Source organism: Salvelinus namaycush, chromosome 7, assembly GCF_016432855.1.
Source record: "Salvelinus namaycush isolate Seneca chromosome 7, SaNama_1.0, whole genome shotgun sequence".
NCBI classification, from domain to species: domain Eukaryota; kingdom Metazoa; phylum Chordata; class Actinopteri; order Salmoniformes; family Salmonidae; genus Salvelinus; species Salvelinus namaycush.
In genome coordinates, this window is record NC_052313.1 from 19119278 (window position 1) to 19138516 (window position 19239).

The following is a 19239-nucleotide window of genomic DNA, read 5'->3' on the forward strand; positions in this document are numbered from 1 at the left end:
CACTCTAGCGACTATGGCGGGCCTGTCGCATGCACGCTGACACAGTGTTTCCTCCGACACATTAGTGCGGCTGGCTTCCGGGTTCAGCGAGCAGTGTGTCAAGAAGCATTGCGGCTTGGCAGGGTCGGGTTTCGGAGGACGCACGGCTCTCGACCTCGGCAGTTGCAGCGATGGAACAAGACTATAACTACCAATTGGATATCATGAAATTGGGGAGAAAAAGGGGTAGGGTAAAATTTAGTCTTCACTGAGAATGTATTACATACATTATTTTATTACACATGTTAAACATGGAATTGCCCAATAAAAAAATCTGTCAGCAGGCAATGCCATCCCAGCTATATTATTGAAGAATCTGAGCGCTGTAAATTGCCTTGTGATATAAATATCAAATTAGCTAATGCAATCAGACATGTTGATTATGGATGACTACAATATTTGGTTGTTCTAAGTGGGGTCCGGATTGAATAATGCATGTTGGGAAACGTAAACATACTGAACGTATGTTTACGTTTGGGGGGGATGCAGCCATCATGGCGTTTAAAGTGCATTAACGGAGAATGACAAAGAGCGGAAGAGACAGCGAGGGACAGTGGGACTGCAACTGGGTGTGAGTGACAGAAAGAGTGGCCATGACGGTCGGCCGTGATGGACTGATAGACAGCATGACTAACAGCATGGGCGCTGGCAGGAAGTGGGTGGGTGGGAGAGAGTGTGTGTGTGTGGAGGGCTGTGTGTGTGTGTGTGTGTGTGTGTGTGTGTGTGTGTGTGTGTGTGTGTGTGTGTGTGTGTGTGTGTGTGTGTGTGTGTGTGTGTGTGTGTGTGTGTGTGTGTGTGTGTGTGTGTGTGAGGGTGAGCGTGTGTTTGTTTGCATGTATGTTCATTTGTGTGTGCACATCAGCTTGTGTGTATGTGAGTGTCTGGTCATGTACTGTAGGCTATGCGTTTGTCTGTCGGTGTGGGGGAGGTTTAAAGAGGCTACTGATGAGGTGATAAGCAGGGGTCAATGTTTGTGTCAGAGTGTACTCTACCCACCTTGGCAGCTGGTGCACTCGCAGCTGTGTATGACAGGCAGGACGACGGGCTCACTCTCCCCACTGTCACACAGGAGGCTAAGGAAGCGCACGGGGCTCTCAGGGTCCAACCGGTAGCTGCAGCAGTCACACAGCGACTGGAGGTAAGGCTCCTGAGAGAGGGATGGAGGGAAGAAGGAGGAGAAAGGGAGGGAGGGAGGGAGAGGAAGAGAAAGGAAGGGTGAGCGTGCGTGAGAGAGGTGTGAGTTCGAGTCTGAAACTGACACCAATCACCAGCTATTTTAGCTACCATGGTAACGGAAGGTAGTAAAACATTTAGCTGAGATCATGTTTGTTTTTACTTGCTCACATTTTCACAGTGATGCCATTAGATTATTTTTCTACCACGGGAGTTTAAGAGGAAAACAAAAATCACTGGGGTGATTGGTCTAGGATCTCTCTGTTCTGGATGAACAGATACCTCAACTGGTGAAAAAAACACACAAATGGGGCCTATTGCAACATTACAGAAAATTCCCATAGAAATGTATTGTATAGAATAGACATGGCTTTCTCTGTTTTACAGGATAGGGAATCAGGTCCACTCTACATATTACATTTCTGTCTGCAACACTGCATCCCAGCCCAGTGCACAAGAGTGGGTGAAAGCCAGCAACATCAGCAAACCTCCAAAATGACGTCAATTTTGGATAAACAGCGCCCTCTACAGTAGCTGACTTCCACGTTGTCAAGACGACAGTCTCCCTTAGTGATGTTCCTGACCTCCGTGTAACGGCGACACTCCGCCACGGGCTCCCCTGGTAAGATGAGAGGAGGAAATAGGACAGGGCAGAGAGATAAAGGGAGAGAAGAGATTAAGAGGAGCGGCGGAGGAAGAGGATAATGATGGGGGCAGCATGGGGAGTTGAGAAAATAAAAGAGGGTTTTGTGTTGAGTTAATGAATGAGAGAGCGAGGTCTAGAGAGAGAGAGAGAGAGAGCTCCAAAGGCACATTGACTTTCAATGCCCCCTCACCAACTGTGCCATTATACAACATTGAAAGAGATAAATGCTGTCTTATTGTACATGCCTTGTGGACAATTTAGGACCTAAAGCACTTTGTTTCACACAAAATATTTTTAGAAATACAGGAAGAGAAAGACTAAGCATTGTTTATGTTGAACTCTTACCAGGGAACTCCTTCCTGCAAACTGGGCAGCAGCTGCCTGGTTCCTCCACTTTCACTTCCCCCTGATATAAGAGGAAAGGAGAGGAGGAGAGGAGAGGGGAGAATGGATGAGAGGGGAGGAGAAGAGAAGAGAATGGATGGGAGGAAAGGAGTGGACGAATGGGGATGGGAGGAGAGGAGAGGAGAGGGAGGATCAGGTCAAGGGCAGACAAGAGGGTAGGAAAAGGAGAAAAGACTTGTCACTATCTTAGCTTACTAATTGAGTCCCCATCATGTCTCGCTCTGAGAATAGAATAAAGCTGTTCCAGGAATAAATCATCATCTTCCAGGAGAGGTCTGCTGACAGGAGCAAGTGCATCACCACACCCCTCCACAATGCACTGCTCCAGGCCTGCCCCGGCCCGAGGGAGGCTGAAGTTGAGCTCAGCCACTTAAAGGGGAGGTAAGTGGGAGCCTTGGTTATTTAAACTGGATGTAAGTGTGATCCTCAGTTATTTAAAGGAGAGGTAAGTGTGATCCCCAGTTATTTAAAGGAAAACTCCACCCAAAATCTTTTGGTATTTGTTTCATTAGTCCATTGATATAGTCCCAAAATGTTTTATATGTCAGCGAGTATTGAAGATATATAACTTTCAAAATACATAAATACAGCTGGTATGATGCATTTTGCATCATTTGATGCTGCGTTCTGCAGCATCAATGAAACCAATACCATCTAATGAAACCAATACCATCTAATGAAACCAATACCAAAAGATAGCTTTTGGGTGGAGTTTTCTTGTAAAGGGTAGATACAGGTCCGATAGATGTACCCATTTTGTTTAATTTTCCTTGCCCAAGCTCACATCACAACTTTGCCGGTGTCGTAAAGGAGGCAAACTAACTATATCACTATTATTGCCCTTTGTGCTTTTGTGAATTGTTTGTTTGTATTGTTTCGTCTTTTATTGTTTGAATTTGTTGTTCATGGATGTTATGTGCCTTGTCTGCCACCAGGTGGCATGTTATGTTTTGTCTTGCACAAAAATAATAAGAAAAACTCCAACAAAAATATGAAAACAAAGGGGAGGTAAGTGTTATTTTTGTAGCTACTTTAAAAAAGTGAGGGGGCAAAATGGAGGGTGAAACCAGTTATTTCAAGGAGAGGTATCTATTGATAACCAACTAGCGATAGCCTCTTAATCTGGAGGTGAGGAAGAACCCAGTTATTTAAAGGGCGTGAGAACAGTCAACTGAGAAAGGGAAAAATACTGACTACTTTGTTTCAGTACTTTCATATCGATTTAGTGCTGGGCTGTAACTCACACAACCCCCCAAACCTTTTGGCGTTTTCTGGGAATTTCTCCAGCTGTAAGAATAACTGAGATGTCCGTGAAAGTGCTGTTTCTTATCTCTCACCTCTTCACACTGCAGCAGTGGGCATCCTGATTGGCACCGCTTCTGCCCGTTCACACAGCGGCACACCAAGCAGCCCTCCTCCCATTCAGAGCTAGCCTGTGAGACACACACACGCACGCACGCACACACACACACACACGCATAAAAGCATGCATGCACGCACACGCATGCACACACACACCGACAATAAATATATTGCATTTTCAGTGGCTATTACAGTGCTATTGCCACTAATGATTGAGGTGGCTGATTATAACCCAGGCCTACTGTACTGTAGCAGAGAAACCTGAGGTCTATTATCCATCCCAAATGGCACCCTATTCTCTATATAGTGCACTACTTTATACCAGAGCCATATGGGGTACTGCACTACATAGGGAATAGGGTGCCAGAGAGTTTATGGGACTATAAGGACAAGAGAAGACACTTCTAGAGTTCTACAAGATCTTCATGGACATTATTCACGACAACTAAAGAGAAAGAGGAGAAACCGACCCCCTGTCATCACATGATTAATCCTTCCTATAATATATTCTCAATAAATATTCCTATTATGTGTCTTTAAAGAGGTGGTGCAGTTAATTTCTGTAGCACTATAATAGCTTTCAACAGTTCCCTGCGTTATTGATAGTGGGCCATTGTACTTTAATGTGGCCCAGGGGGCATGTCCATCATCGTTACTCCTCCCTCCTTTGTGTGTGAACACACACACACACACACACACACACACACACACACACACACACACACACACACACACACACACACACACACACACACACACACACACACACACAATCCATCATCGTTACTAGCCCTCCTTTATGTATGAACACACAAAGGCATTGAATGGAGTGCAGGTAAACAGACATGGAATGGAAGGATGGGAGTGAGAGTCCAATGGAGGAAAGGCAATGAGGTACAATCTGCAGTGCAGGAGGGTTAGGAGTTATTGTTGGGCCCTTAAGTTGTGTGTGTCTGGTGTGTGTGTGCCTGTCTGGTGTGTGTTTGTGTTTCTGGTGTGTGTGTGTGTCTGGTGTGTGTCTGTTTATGTGCATAGGTGCATATAATTGTACTCGTTGATGTAACTTTGTGGGTGTATGTAAGTGTACATAAACATACTAGTTTGTTTGTTTGTCTGTGTGTGTACCTCTCTCAGCATCCCCTGGTCCTCACACTGGCAGAGTGCGGGGATCACACACAGGCCCTCTGCGTTTCGGTAGAGCCCCTCCTTACACACACACCCCTCGGTGGCGCTGCAGTTGAGTGGCGAGGTCAGGTAGATCTCTGCACAGCTCCTCTCACACACAGACAGAGCCTCCGATACACTCTTCCTCCATCTCTCTCCATCAGGACAGGCTACAGGGGGGAGGGGCAGGGGGAAGTAGTGAGAGTTGTAGGAAGAACAAGAAATAGGAGAGGGGGAGACAGTGACAATGTTTAATTATAGCTCCAACTCACCTGATTCAACAAATCAACTTAACATCAAGTGGTGTTTGTGCTGCATTAGAACAAATACATGTAACTGCCAAAATAAAGAAAACACTTCAGTAAATGAGGGATACAATGTACAGTATATTGAAAGCAGGGGCTTCCACACAGGTGTGGTTCCTGAGTTAATAAATGAACATCCCGTCATGCTTAGGGTCATGTATAAAAATGCCCAGTTGCCCATTATTCTGGCTACCATGGCTAGCAGAAGAGATCTCAGTGACTTTGAAAGAGGTGTCTGAGAGGATAATAGGGTGTGTGTTTGTGTGTGTCTCAGTCACTAGATCTCAACCCAATTGAACACTTATGGGAGAGTTCCAGAAACTTGAAGAATCTATGCCATGGCTCACTGAAGCTGTTCTGGCGGCTCGTGGTGGCTCAACCCCCTATTAAGACACTTTATGTTGGGGTTTCCTTTATTTTGGCAGCTACCTTTATGTGCAACGAATAGGGGTCCCAGAGGACTGGGATGGAACACACTGCCCTAGAATGAAATGCAGCCCCAGTCCCTCACTTAGGGCCTACATACTAGACCTCAGACACTCACCACAATCAGGGGCCCTGCAAAGTGCCGTACGCTGGGCCGGGCCCTCACACTCTGCCCCCTCGTATTGCTGAGGCTGGAAGACGGTCCGTCTGGAGCTCCGCTGGCCAGAACCACAGCTCACTGAGCACTGACTCCACTCTGACCAACTACCCCACTCACAGTCCACTGGAGACATGCATGGAAGAAGAGAAGGATGTGAAGGAGTGATGGAGGCGGAGAGAGGCATAGAGGAAGAGAAAGTGTGAGAGAAAGAAAGCAAGAGGAGGGAGAGATATGTTTGGTCTGACGCATACTGTCCATTATAAAAGAGGGTCATTTCACAGAGGGATTCGGGCACTGAAATCCTTTGGTGATGGTCGGTAGTTGATAGTCTAGTAAAGGACATATCATTTAATTTGATAGTTTTGTTACAGTGGGAAACTACAGTGTTATCATATGCCACATGCTGGCACTTGCTGGCAGAGCAGATTTCTAGTTTCCTACACGCACTGGCTTCTGTATCAGGTCAACACTGTACACAGCTACTAAAACATGGTCGAAGAGCTATACTCACCATTGCATGGGTCCTCGGTACAATTGAATACTCCTCCTTGACAAACACTTAGGAAGAGAGGGAGAAAAGGATTGATAAATACCTGACACATTAGCATCCAAAGATGAGAAACTCAAAGAGGCAGTTAATCAAACAATCATGCCTCTCAGTCCCTCAGTCTATTAGCTGTGTATCAAAACCCTGGGCTGAAAGATGAAATGACTTACCTCACGTCTGAATCTGACAGTCTCTCCATTACATAGTCTCATGTGACAGACATAAATACTGTACATAAATGTAGCTGGCCAGCACGCACACAAGATCTGGTTTTGGGTGCCGAGACGATCAGTTACATTCCAAAGATGTGTAATACTGTACAGTATTTCAGGTCTAGGTACTGTACAGTTGATGTCGGAAGTTTACATACACTAAGGTTGGAGTCATTAAAACTCGTTTTTCAACCACTCCACAAATGTCTTGTCAACAAACTATAGTTTGGCAAGTCGGTTAAGACATCTACTTTGTGCATGACACAAGTAATTTTTCCAACAATTGTTTTCCCAAAAAATTATTTTATTTATAATTCACTGTATCACAATTCCAGTGGGTCAAAAGTTTACATACACTAAGTTGACTGTGCCATTAAACAGCTTGGAAAATTCCAGAAAATGATGTAATGGCTTTAGAAGCTTCTATTAGGCTAATTGACAACATTTGAGTCAATTGGAGGTGTACATGTGGATGTATTTCAAGGCCTACCTTCAAACTCAGTGACTCTTTGCTTGACATCATGGGAAAATCAAAAGAAATCAGTCAAGACCTCAGAAAAAAATTGTAGACCTCCACAAGTCTGGTTCATCCTTGGGAGCCATTTCCAAATGCCTGAAGGTACCACGTTCATCTGTACAAACAATAGTACGCAAGCATAAACACCATGGGACCACGCAGCCGTCATACCGCTCAGGAAGGAGGCGCGTTCTGTCTCCTAGAAATGAACGTACTTTGGTGCGAAAAGTGCAAATCAATCCAAGAACAACAGCAAAGGACCTTGTGAAGATGCTGGAGGAAACAGGTACACAAGTATCTATATTCACAGTAAAACGAGTCCTATATCAACATAACCTGATAGGCCGCTCAGCAAGGAAGAAGCCACTGCTCCAAAACCGCCATAAAAAAGCCAGACTACGGTTTGCAGCTGCACATGGGGACAAATATCGTACTTTTTGGAGGAATGTCCTCTGGTCTGATGAAACAAGAACAGAACTGTTTGGCCATAATGACCATCATTATGTTCGGAGGAAAAAGGGGGAGGCTTGCAAGCCGAAGAACACCATCCCAATCGTGAAGCACTGGGGTGGCAGCATCATGTTGTGGGGGTGCTTTGCTGCAGGAGGGACTGGTGCACTTCTCAAAATAGATGGCATCATGAGGAGGAAAATGATGTGGATATATTGAAGCAACATCTCAAGACATCAGTCAGGAAGTTAAAGCTTGGTCGCAAATGGGTCTTCCAAATGGACAATGGCCCCAAGCATACTTCCAAAGTTGTGGCAAAATGGCTTAAGGACAACAAAGTCACGGTATTGGAGTGGCAATCACAAAGCCCTGACCTCAATTCTATAGAAAATTTGTGGGCAGATCTGAAAAAGCGTGTGTGTGTTACACCAGCTCTGTCAGGAGGAATGGGACAAAATTCACCCAACTTATTGTGGGAAGCTTGTGGAAGGCTACCCGAAACGTTTAATCCAAGTTAAACAATTTAAAGGCAATGCTACCAAATACTAATTGAGTGTATGTACACTTCTGCCTGTCACGTTCCTGACCTGTTTTCCTTTGTTTTTGTATTTGTTTAGTATGGTCAGGGCGTGAGTTGGGGTGGGCATTCTATGTTATGTGTTTCTATGTTGGGTTCTTTTCTATTAGCCTTATATGGTTCTCAATCAGGGACAGGTGTTTGACGTTTCCTCTGATTGAGAACCATATTAAGGTAGGCTGTTCTCACTGTTTGTTTGTGGGTGATTGTTCCTGTGTCTGTGTCTGTCGCACCACACGGGACTGTTTCGTTTTCGTTCGTGTATGTGTTCGTTCCTGTTAGTGCGTTATGTTCTCTAGTTCAGGTTTGTTCACATCGTTTATTGTTTTGTAGTTATTCAAGTGTTCTTCGTGTTCGTCGTCTTGTTTAAATAAATTTCATCATGTATTCCACCTACGCTGCATTTTGGTCCGATCCTTCTCGCCTCTCCTCATCCGAGGAGGAGGAAGAAATAGACGAACGTTACAGAATCACCCACCAACCAAGGACCAAGCAGCGGTGGAGAAAGCAGCAGCAGCGCACGAGGGAGGAATGGACATGGGAGGACGTTTTGGACGGCAAGGGTTGCTACACATGGGAGGAGATCCTGGCTGGAAAAGATTGCCACCCATGGGAACAGCTGGAGGCAGTTAGGAGAGCAGAGGCAACCGGAGAGAGGAACCGGCGTTATGAAGGTACGCGGCTAGCACGGAAGCCTGTGAGTCAAGCCCAAAAATGTATTGGGGGAGGGGGATAAAGGGTAGTGTGGCGAAGTCAGGTAGGAGACCTGCGCCCACTTCCCGATCTTACCGTGGAGAGCGAGAGTACGGGCAGACACCGTGTTATGCGGTAAAGCGCACGGTGTCTCCTGTACGTGTGCATAGCCCGGTGCGGGTTATTCCACCTCCCCGCACTGGTAGGGCTAGATTGGGCATTGAGCCAGGTGCCATGAAGCCGGCTCAACGCGTCTGGTCTCCAGTGCGTCTCCTCGGGCCGGCATACATGGCACCAGCCTTACGCATGGTGTCCCCGGTTCGCCAACACAGCCCAGTGCGGGTTATTCCACCTCCCCGCACTGGTCGGGCTAAGGGGAGCATACAACCAGGTAAGGTTGGGCAGGCTCGGTGCTCAAGGGAGCCAGTACGCCTGCACGGTCTGGTATATCCGGCGCCACCTCCCCGCCCCAGCCCAGTACCACCAGTGCCTACACCACGCACCAGGCTTCCTGTGCGTCTCCAGAGCCCTGTTCCTCCTCCACGCACTAGCCCTATGGTGCGTGTCTTCAGCCCGTTACCACCAGTTCTGGCACCACGCACCAAGCCTCCTGTGCGTCTCCAGAGCCCTGTTCCTCCTCCACACGCACCCCAGGGCTAGTGCGTCTCCAGCCCAGTACCTCCAGTTCCGGTACCACGCACCAAGCCTCCTGTGCGCCTCCAGAGTCCTGTGCGTCCTGTTGCTGCTCCCCGCACTAGCCTTAAGGTGCGTGTCCTTAGGCCGGTACCTCCAGTTCCGGTACCACGCACCAGGCCTACAGTGCGCCTCAGCCGGCCAGAGTCTGCCGTCTGCCCAGCGGCGCCTGAACTGCCCGTCTGCCCAACGCCGTCTGAGCTGTCCGTCTGCCAAGCGCCGCCTGCGCTGCCCATCTGTACTGAGCCTTCAAAGCCGCCCGTCTGTCCTGAGCCTTCAAAGCCGCCCGTCTGTCCTGAGCCTTCAGAGCCGTCTGCCAGACAGGAGCCGCTAGAGCCGTCCGCCAGACAGGAGCCGCTAGAGCCTTCCGCCAGACAGGAGCCGCTAGAGCCTTCCGCCAGACAGGAGCCGCTAGAGCCTTCCGCCAGACAGGAGCAGCCAGAGCCTTCCGCCAGACAGGAGCAGCCAGAGCCTTCCGCCAGACAGGAGCAGCCAGAGCCTTCCGCCAGACAGGAGCAGCCAGAGCCGCCAGCCAGCCATGAGCAGCCAGAGCCGCCAGCCAGCCATGAGCAGCCAGAGCCGCCAGCCAGCCATGAGCAGCCAGAGCCGCCAGCCAGCCATGAGCAGCCAGAGCCGCCAGCCAGCCATGAGCAGCCAGAGCCGTCAGCCAGCCATGAGCAGCCAGAGCCGTCAGCCAGCCATGAGCAGCCAGAGCCGTCAGCCAGCCATGACCAGCCAGAGCCATCAGCCAGTCCGGAGCTGCCCCTCAGTCCGGAGCTGCCCCTCAGTCCGGAGCTGCCCCTCAGTCCGGAGCTGCCCCTCAGTCCGGAGCTGCCCCTCAGTCCGGTGTTGCCCCTCATTCCGGTATTGCCCCTTAGTCCGGTGCTGCCCCTTAATCCAGTGGGGTTAATTTGGAGGGTGGTCATTAGGAGGAGGTTACGAAAGCGGGGATTGACTAGGGTGGGGTGGGGACCACGTCCTGCGCCAGAGCCGCCACCGTGGACAGATGCCCACCCAGACCCTCCCCTAGATTTTAGGTGGTGCGCTCGGAGTTCGCACCTTGAGGGGGGGGTTCTGTCACGTTCCTGACCTGTTTTCCTTTGTTTTTGTATTTGTTTAGTATGGTCAGGGCGTGAGTTGGGGTGGGCATTCTATGTTGTGTTTCTATGTTGGGTTCTTTTCTATTAGCCTTATATGGTTCTCAATCAGGGACAGGTGTTTGACGTTTCCTCTGATTGAGAACCATATTAAGGTAGGCTGTTCTCACTGTTTGTTTGTGGGTGATTGTTCCTGTGTCTGTGTCTGTCGCACCACACGGGACTGTTTCGTTTTCGTTCGTGTATGTGTTCGTTCCTGTTAGTGCGTTATGTTCTCTAGTTCAGGTTTGTTCACATCGTTTATTATTTTGTAGTTATTCAAGTGTTCTTCGTGTTCGTCGTCTTGTTTAAATAAATTTCATCATGTATTCCACCTACGCTGCATTTTGGTCCGATCCTTCTCGCCTCTCCTCATCCGAGGAGGAGGAAGAAATAGACGAACGTTACACTGCCCCACTGGGAATGTGATGAAAGAAATAAAAGCTGAAATAAATCAATCTCTCTACTATTATTCTGACATTTCACATTCTTAAAATAAAGTGGCAATCCTAACTGACCTAAGACAGGGAATTTTTACTGGGCTTAAATGTCAGGAATTGTGAAAAACTGAGTTTAAATGTAATTGACTAAGGTGTATGTAAACTTTCGACTTCAACTGTATATCTGTCAATCAACCGCTATGACTTCTTAACACATGTAATAGGCTAGCTACATATCCCCAATCAAATCTACCAATCATGGAATTGGATTGCATATCTTTACAACCAGTTTGAAGATATACTACAAGCTTGAGTAAGTAACTGTGTAAAAATGTCTACTGATGGAGGTGTTGATTACCATGTGTTGCACTGGTGTTGTAAGACCGTCCCAGAGGCCACCTCTCCTTCGGGGTCATCCAGGGTCATGTTCAGGGTCCCCGGGAGGGAGTGCGGAGAACAGGGGCACGCATCATGAGGGACACATGATCCGTTGTACAGCACCTGCTCAAGGAAGACGATGAGATGACACATAGATGACGAGTGGTGGTTAGATTAGATTAGTGTCCATTACAGTCATCTTTTGACCTGGTAACTACATAACATCTTTTCTCATTGTATGGAAATGTGTTTTACTCAGTAATAAGCAGACTGTCACCGTCTGACCATGCCTGAGCGTACTGACCATGCCTGGGGGACAGGTGCATCCAGGGATGCAGGGTCCAGATACACACTGGTTCTCTGGCCAGAGGTCCTCACAGCTGTAGGGGCAGGAGCCAGCACACTGGCTGAACACCTGGCTGGATGGACACTCTGCACAGGGACACAAGTTTCATGTCAATACATAGGACCAGTACGCTTCAGTACAAGTGTGCTTCAATATGTCAATAGTAAGTTATTAAGCGTACCAAGTATGTATGATGATATATGTCTCTACTTTCCACCTGTATAGTTCTAAAATAAAAGCATGCTCAACTTCAAGTTTTTGTGTTACCTGGTGTCGTGTGTTTTACCTGGTGTCGTGTGTTTTACCTGGTGCCGTGTGTGTTACCTGGTGCCGTGTGTGTTACCTGGTGTCGTGTGTTTCACCTGGTGTCGTGTGTGTTACCTGGTGTCGTGTGTGTTACCTGGTGTCGTGTGTTTCACCTGGTGTCGTGTGTGTTACCTGGTGTCCTGTGTGTTACCTGGTGTCGTGTGTGTTACCTGGTAGACAGCTGTTGGTTTGACAGGCAGTGTGTTGTTCAAAGGGAGTAGGACACTCCTGTCCCCCAGGCTGGGGCTCCTGTAAGACGGTCTTGATACGCACTGACACCCCTCCACCACACGAGACGCTGCACTCACTCCAAGACGACCACTCACTCAACACACACCCAGCTGGAAAGGAGGGAGAGAGAGAGGGAAAGTGAGAGAAAGAGAGAGAGAGAGAGAGAGAGAGAGAGAGAGAGAGAGAGAGAGAGAGAGAGAGAGAGAGAGAGAGAGAGAGAATGATCATTTCTTCAACTAACAAACAGATAAACTCCAACTTGTTTAAATGTTGATGTCATCTGTGTGGGACCAACCATATTATTTGGTATCATGTGTTGTATGTCACTGACCTGCACAAGGGGGCAGCACACATGTTTCAGTGTGGACCGTCTCAGCACAGGGTGGCCCTCCTTCTGTGTCATTGCAGGGACGTATCCTCATCCTCTGTCCCATCCCACAGGACTCTGAGCAGGCGCTCCACTGTCCCCAGGGGCCGTAGATGGGACACAGCAGGTCGGTGCACACCAGGGTGCCATTCTCACACACACTGGAGCACACAGGGACAGAGTAGAGAGGGATAGATTGTTAATTAACCTCTAAAAGTCTAAGCCTTTTGGGGGGAGGGGTTCTACTAAGCTAACATATGGAACTGTTTTAAAATGTTCACACCATGGATCATTTAGCTATTTGATTTTGAAGTGTCTATAAATGAGATATAAGAAAGCTCAGGAAATATTTTAGTCTTTTTGGACACAGATTTAACCTCTTTTGTTTTGTTGGCACAAAACTACCTCCATACTTCCATATATTTTTTGAACTGGTACCGGGTTACCTTCAGATGAGTCCCGTGACCCTTGTGGGGGTCGTAAAGCAAAACAGAGAACAGATGTGTGTTTGTGAGAGTCTCATCTTTCCACAGAGTGGTCATGTTAGGCCAAACCGTTCAGACGCTAGAGCCGTTTTCGTGAGAAGAACAATTATCAGGATGTCTCATAGTCTGACAATCACGACGTAGCTCTGCCACTTTCCACCACAGATGCGGTGGATTGAGACGCAGCCCATGCAAAAAAAAACGAGATATCTCTAGCTTAAAATGACGGATTTTGATGGGGATATTTAGATTGATGCACCTGTGCGTCAATAGACTATTTTTAATATTTTACTAGGCAAGTCAGTTAAGAACAAATTCTTATTTTCAACAACTGCCTAGAAACAGTGGGTTACCTGCCTTGTTCAGGTGCTGAACGACAGATTTTTACCTAGTCAGCTCGGCAATTCGATCTTGCAACCTTTCGGTTACTAGTCCATCGCTCTAACCACTAGGCTACCTGTCTCCCCACTATTAAGGTAGACTAAAACAATAGGTGTTACCGCTGTGAGGATGCCTCCACGAAATAGGCCATACAAGATGCAACAGGTCACTTTACCTACAGTTCTTCATCAGTCATGTCAGATAATCCTCTTCTGATTATGACTGTGGTGAAATCTAGCACTAAACCGTACTCATATAGTAATTTGTATGCAATAACTTGTATGTGATAGTAATGATAGATGGCCGAATTCAAACTTGAGATCCAAATGTGTAACTCACACATACAACTTCCTTTGATATCAGTGGGAGATATGTACAAAAAAAGTTACACACAAGTTAAAAGATTTGGCTTATAATAATGACATTTCTAGTGTTGATCATTTTGAGGCCGTGTGGATATGAGGCTCCTACAGGTTCCTAACCAGGTGTTGCAGTCCAGATCCTCCAGGTTCCTAACCAGGTTTCTCACCAGGTGTTGCAGTCCAGTCTGACGTTCTCAGCAGGGCTGATCTCCAGGGTGCCGTTGCCCATGGGAACCCCACAGCGACACTCCGACACCTCAACACAGCCCCCGTCCTGCAGCAGCCAGCCTTCTGCGCACCGACACCCTGGGAGGGAGGGAGGGAGGGAGGGAGAGAGAGAGAGAGAGAGAGAGAGAGAGAGAGAGAGAGAGAGAGAGAGAGAGAGAGAGAGAGAGAGAGAGAGAGAGAGAGAGAGAGAGAGAGAGAGAGAGAGAGAGAGAGAGCAACCGGGAAAATAAAAAGGGAGAAAGAAAGAGGGGGGGACAAAAGGTTCAGATGGATATCCTCTTCTTGTTAGGGTAGCACACTGAAAGTCACAAAGTATGCCAGTATGTCACACTGATATAAGGGACACAGTGACATGAGGTCATAGGTCCAGTACCTGGGTGACAGAATCCCTGCAGACACTGCACATGCTCCCAGAGGTCAGTGCAGCTCCGGGGACACTGATTGGCACAAGACGCCTGGTAAACCCGCCCCCTGTCCTCACAGCGCTCGCCTAGATCACACAAGAAAGGAGTCAATCAATGCTGTCTCCTTGGAGACCACATTATAAGAAGTTTTAGGCACATACAGTATAGGAACATTGTTAACCAGTTAAAATGTCCAGTAATGGGTTAAAGGGTACCTGGACAGAGGCCAGTGTTGCAGCTTTTGGTCTGGGTCTGCTGTTTTTGACACTGGGGTCCTGGAGGGGAGGCCTGGGGCTGTCTGTGGCGCTGTCTGACCCCACCACTGCACGGCTCCTGACACACACTCCACACACTCCACACACTCCACTGGCACAGGTCTGGGCAGGAAATGACATCAGCATGAACATTGTAATCAGCATCATTGTCTTCATCGTCATCATCATCATACTGCAGAGCGTCAAGAGTCATGCCAGTTGTTTAGTACTGACTGAGTGTAGCGTATTCTTAGTGTACAGTACCACCCACCTCTGCATGCATTGGGGTCTGGGCAGAGCCTCTCCTCCTCCAGCTCCCCGGTACACTGTGCCCCCTCTTCCTCCCCTGAGACTGGCTGGCCTGAGTCCAGGTCCAGACAAGCTCGGTAGCGCCGCTGGACAGACACCAGGGCTGCAGCGCCACCCTGGGGAGAGAAGGAGGACTGCAGGGAGGAGGCAGGCACACACGGAGAGCAGGGGGTCCACTCTGACCACTCACTGAGAATGACTGAAGGAGGGAGGGAGGGAGGGTAGGAAAGATGGGGGAGGTTTAGAGGGGTACACAAATAGAGAGGGGTGGGAGGGGAAGAGTAAGGTAGAGAGATGTAGGAGAGGGATGAAGCTTAGTGTAGGTCTAAAGTCAACTTATGTCAAACTCAAACTGTTCTAAGATCCATAAAAAGTACTATCTCTAAACCCAGGAAATGAATGTACTACAGCAGGGTTCCCCAAATGGCAGCGCACGGCCCGAATTTGGCCAGTAAGTGGTTTTAATTGACCCCCCAAGTTTTCTGAGCTAAAAATGTAAATGATTTAAGTGATTTTAATTTTGGAAATTGGTTCCGAAGCATAATAGAGAGACGTGACTGTATACAAATATAAGTAAGGGTCAAAATTGTTATGTTTTAGTCAAATGTTATATCTGTTTGGGCTTCTTGTGGTCAATTTGCAGTCTACAAATGATTTGTAATTATGGTCCGGTACCATGACCGTCCAACCAGGAAAAAATCACCCCGCGGCTAAATCTAGTTGATGATCCCTGAACAACAGTATGTCTTACCTTCACACTCTCGCATGTCACACTGCAACGTCCCATTATGACAGAGGCTGGGAGGGAATAAGACAATACACAGAGAGTCATAATACATTTACCTCTAAAACCATCTAATTGTACTATGCAGACTATTTAACTATATATAGACTATATCTTATTATTCTGTGTATGGGTCTATCTACGGTGGCCCCAGGGAGCAAATGTAGCTTTAAAAATACACATCTATTTAATGGTCTATCTTAGTGTTCCTCTCTCTTGGCCTTTGTTTCATTATCTGTGTCTATTCTGATACTATAGCTACCATATTGAAACTTTGTATAGATTCTCCTTCACTTGTTAAAAAAGTTAAGTCACTTACCAGGTGCTGCAGTCTATAGTGACCATGTTCCCCTGTGGCACAATCACAGAGACAGGTCTCCCTGAGGCCTGATGTTGGAGGTGTACACAGCCACACTGCTCTGGGGGCACACAGGTCCCATTCTGCTGCAGCAAGCCCTGAGGGCAGTAGCAGCCAGGGGTACACTCCTGTATCCCCGCACACAGCGCCTTCTGCCCCTGCAGTGCACACTGCTTCTCACAGGGGAAGCCACACTCAGAGTACTGGAACGGTTTCTCACAAGAGTCTGGAAGAGAGAAGATCTCATGTCACACACACACACACACACACACACACACACACACACACACACACACACACACACACACACACACACACACACACACACACACACACACACACACACACACACACACACACACACACACACACACACACACACACACACACACACACACACACGCAGAGCATGCGTGTCCTCAGAGTAGGCGCAGACCAGCTGGCTGGTGTATTTACGGATATATTCAATCTCTCCCTATCCCAGACTGTTGTCCCCACATGCTTCAAGATGGCTACCATTGTTCCTGTACCCAAGAAGGCAAAGATAACTGAACTAAATGACTACCGCCCCGTAGCACTCACTTCTGTCATCATGAAGTGCTTTGAGAGACTAGTCAAGGCTCACCTGCCACCCTAGACCCACTTCAGTTTGCATACCGCCCCAACAGGTCCACAGACGATGCAATCGCCATCACACTGCACACTGCCCTATCCCATCTGGACAAGAGGAATACCTATGTAAGAATGCTGTTCATTGACTACAGCTCAGCATTTAACACCATAGTACCCTCCAAGCTCATCATTAAGCTGGAGGCCCTGGGTCTCAACCCCGCCCTGTGCAATTGGGTCCTGGACTTTCTGATGGGCTGCCCCCAGATGGTGAAGGGTGGAAACAACATCTCCACTTCGCTGATCCTCAACACTGGGGCCCCACAAGGGTGCGTGCTCAGCCCCCTCCTGTACTCCCTGTTCATCCATGACTGCGTGGCAGACAAGACAACAGTAGTGGGCTTGATTTCCAACAACGATGAGAGCCTAGAGGGAGGAGGTGAGGCACTCGGAGTGTGGTGTCAGGAAAACAACCTCTCACTCAATGTCAACACAACAAAGGAGATGATCGTGGACTTCAAGAAACAGCAGAGGGAGCACCCCCCTATCCACATCAAAGGTACAGTAGTGGAGAATGTGGAAAGTTTTAAGTTCCCTGGCATACACATCACAGACAAACTGAAATGGTCCACCCACACAGACAGTGTGGTGGAGAAGGCGCAACAGCGCTTCTTAAACCTCAGGAGGCTGAAGAAATTCGTCTTGTCACCTAAAACCCTGACAAACTTTTACAGAAGCACAATCGAGAGCATCCTGTTGGGCTGTATCACCGCTTGGTACGGCAACTGCACCGCCTTCAACTGCAAAGCTCTCCAGAGGGTGGTGCGGTCTGCACACCGCATTACCGGAGGCAAACTACCTTCCCTCCAAGACACCTACAGCATTCAATGTCACAGGAAGGCATCATCAAGGACAAAAACCACCCGAGCCACTGCCTGTTCACCCCGCCACCATCCAGAAGGCGAGGTCAGAACAGCTGCATCAAAGCTGGGACCGAAAGACTGAAAAACAGCTTCTATCTCAAGGCCATCAGACTGCTAAACAGTAATCACTATCTCAGAGAGGCTGCTGCCTACATATAGACTCCACGTTAATAAATTGATCACTAAACACTTTAAACAATGCCACTTTAATAATGTTAACATATCTTACATTACTCATCTCATATGTATATACTGTACCTTATACCATCTTTTTCACCTTGCCTATGCCACTTAGATTTGTGTGTATTAGGTAGTTGTTGGGGAATTGTTAGATTACTTGTTAGATATTACTGCACTGTCGGAACTAGAAGCACGAGAATTTCACTACACTCGCATTAACATCTGCTAACCATGTGTATGTGACCAATAACATTTGATTTGACAGAGAAAACCCACTGATAGCATTACTATGTGGCCTCACCATGACAGTGGTCTAGTGTGCAGGTTCTGCTCTGGGTGTCCAGACGGGAACAGTGCTGTCCCTTGGTGGCTGGTGAGAGCGGTGCGCGGTGACGCTGCTGCCTCTGGGACACACAGTGGCAGGCAGACCACTCGGTCCACTCTGACATGGGGCATTCTGGACAAACACACGGGGAAGAAGTCAAAGATGGAGAAAAGTATATCCTTACTGGAAAAGTATTGTTTAGCCAAGAGAGGCTGCGATTGACTCTTTGGGTTTGTGTCCTAATTGTTTACTATGTGGCAGAGCCTGGATACCAGTCTTTCCTGGTCAGATGAAGTAAATCAAGTTTTTGGTTTAATTATAATAACAATAATAACTACTAACAGACTTCAGATAATGTCTGGACAGACAGAATAGAGTATACAGCAGTATCCAGTCCATTCTACTATGCTATTATAGAATGTGCTTGGTGTCTAAGAGCAGACATGAATACAGACAGAAATATTATTGAAGTCATGCTACCTGGACAGGGTCTCTTATAGCACAGCTGGGTCTCCTCTCTGTTCCTCTCCGCCTCTACCTCAGGGGGGCAGGCGCCCTCCCCCTCCCCTTCACACACACACACCCTGCGTCGCCACACCACCCCCGCGCCGCAGCTGCGGGAGCAGCTGGACCATGGTGACCAAGGGCAAAGGTCATCTGGAAACAGGAGACGTGTGGTTCATAACAACAGTTGAAAACAAGAAGAGGGACAGAGGGATGGGAGAGAAATTGGGTTGGGTTTGTAATTGATCAACAGTAGTCTGTGTTACCGAGGCAGGGAGGTGTGTGACAGCCTTGGGCGTCTCTCTCTGGTCCGCTGCAGTCTGTCCCGTTGTTACGGGGAGGAGGGTTGATACAGGCCCGGCTCCGAATTTGAGTGCCCCGCCCACACGTCACCGGACAGTCCGACCACAGCGACCAGGGCGTCCAACCACCATCCACTGTCAACCAGAAGAGGAGTGATTGGCAGGATACACAGCCAATCACAATACTTGGAACGCGATTCATTGTTTTTATCATAAGTGAGAGGCGTTCTCTCTGCAGTGATATGGTTGTATGTATAT

General features: G+C 47.9%; 1 protein-coding gene across 1 annotated transcript in view; it reads right to left on the reverse strand.

Moving 5' to 3' along the window:
* scospondin (subcommissural organ spondin) overlaps positions 1-19239 on the reverse strand; it is an 85639-nt gene that overhangs the window by 1309 nt on the left and 65091 nt on the right. The window contains 18 exon segments of the mRNA XM_038997230.1: positions 1036-1186; positions 1701-1831; positions 2204-2264; positions 3601-3696; positions 4751-4959; positions 6192-6238; positions 11304-11446; positions 11628-11755; positions 12544-12734; positions 13969-14107; positions 14403-14519; positions 14649-14810; positions 14959-15195; positions 15748-15794; positions 16100-16364; positions 18152-18307; positions 18656-18832; positions 18946-19116. Coding sequence (XP_038853158.1) covers positions 1036-1186; positions 1701-1831; positions 2204-2264; positions 3601-3696; positions 4751-4959; positions 6192-6238; positions 11304-11446; positions 11628-11755; positions 12544-12734; positions 13969-14107; positions 14403-14519; positions 14649-14810; positions 14959-15195; positions 15748-15794; positions 16100-16364; positions 18152-18307; positions 18656-18832; positions 18946-19116 — 2628 coding nt within the window.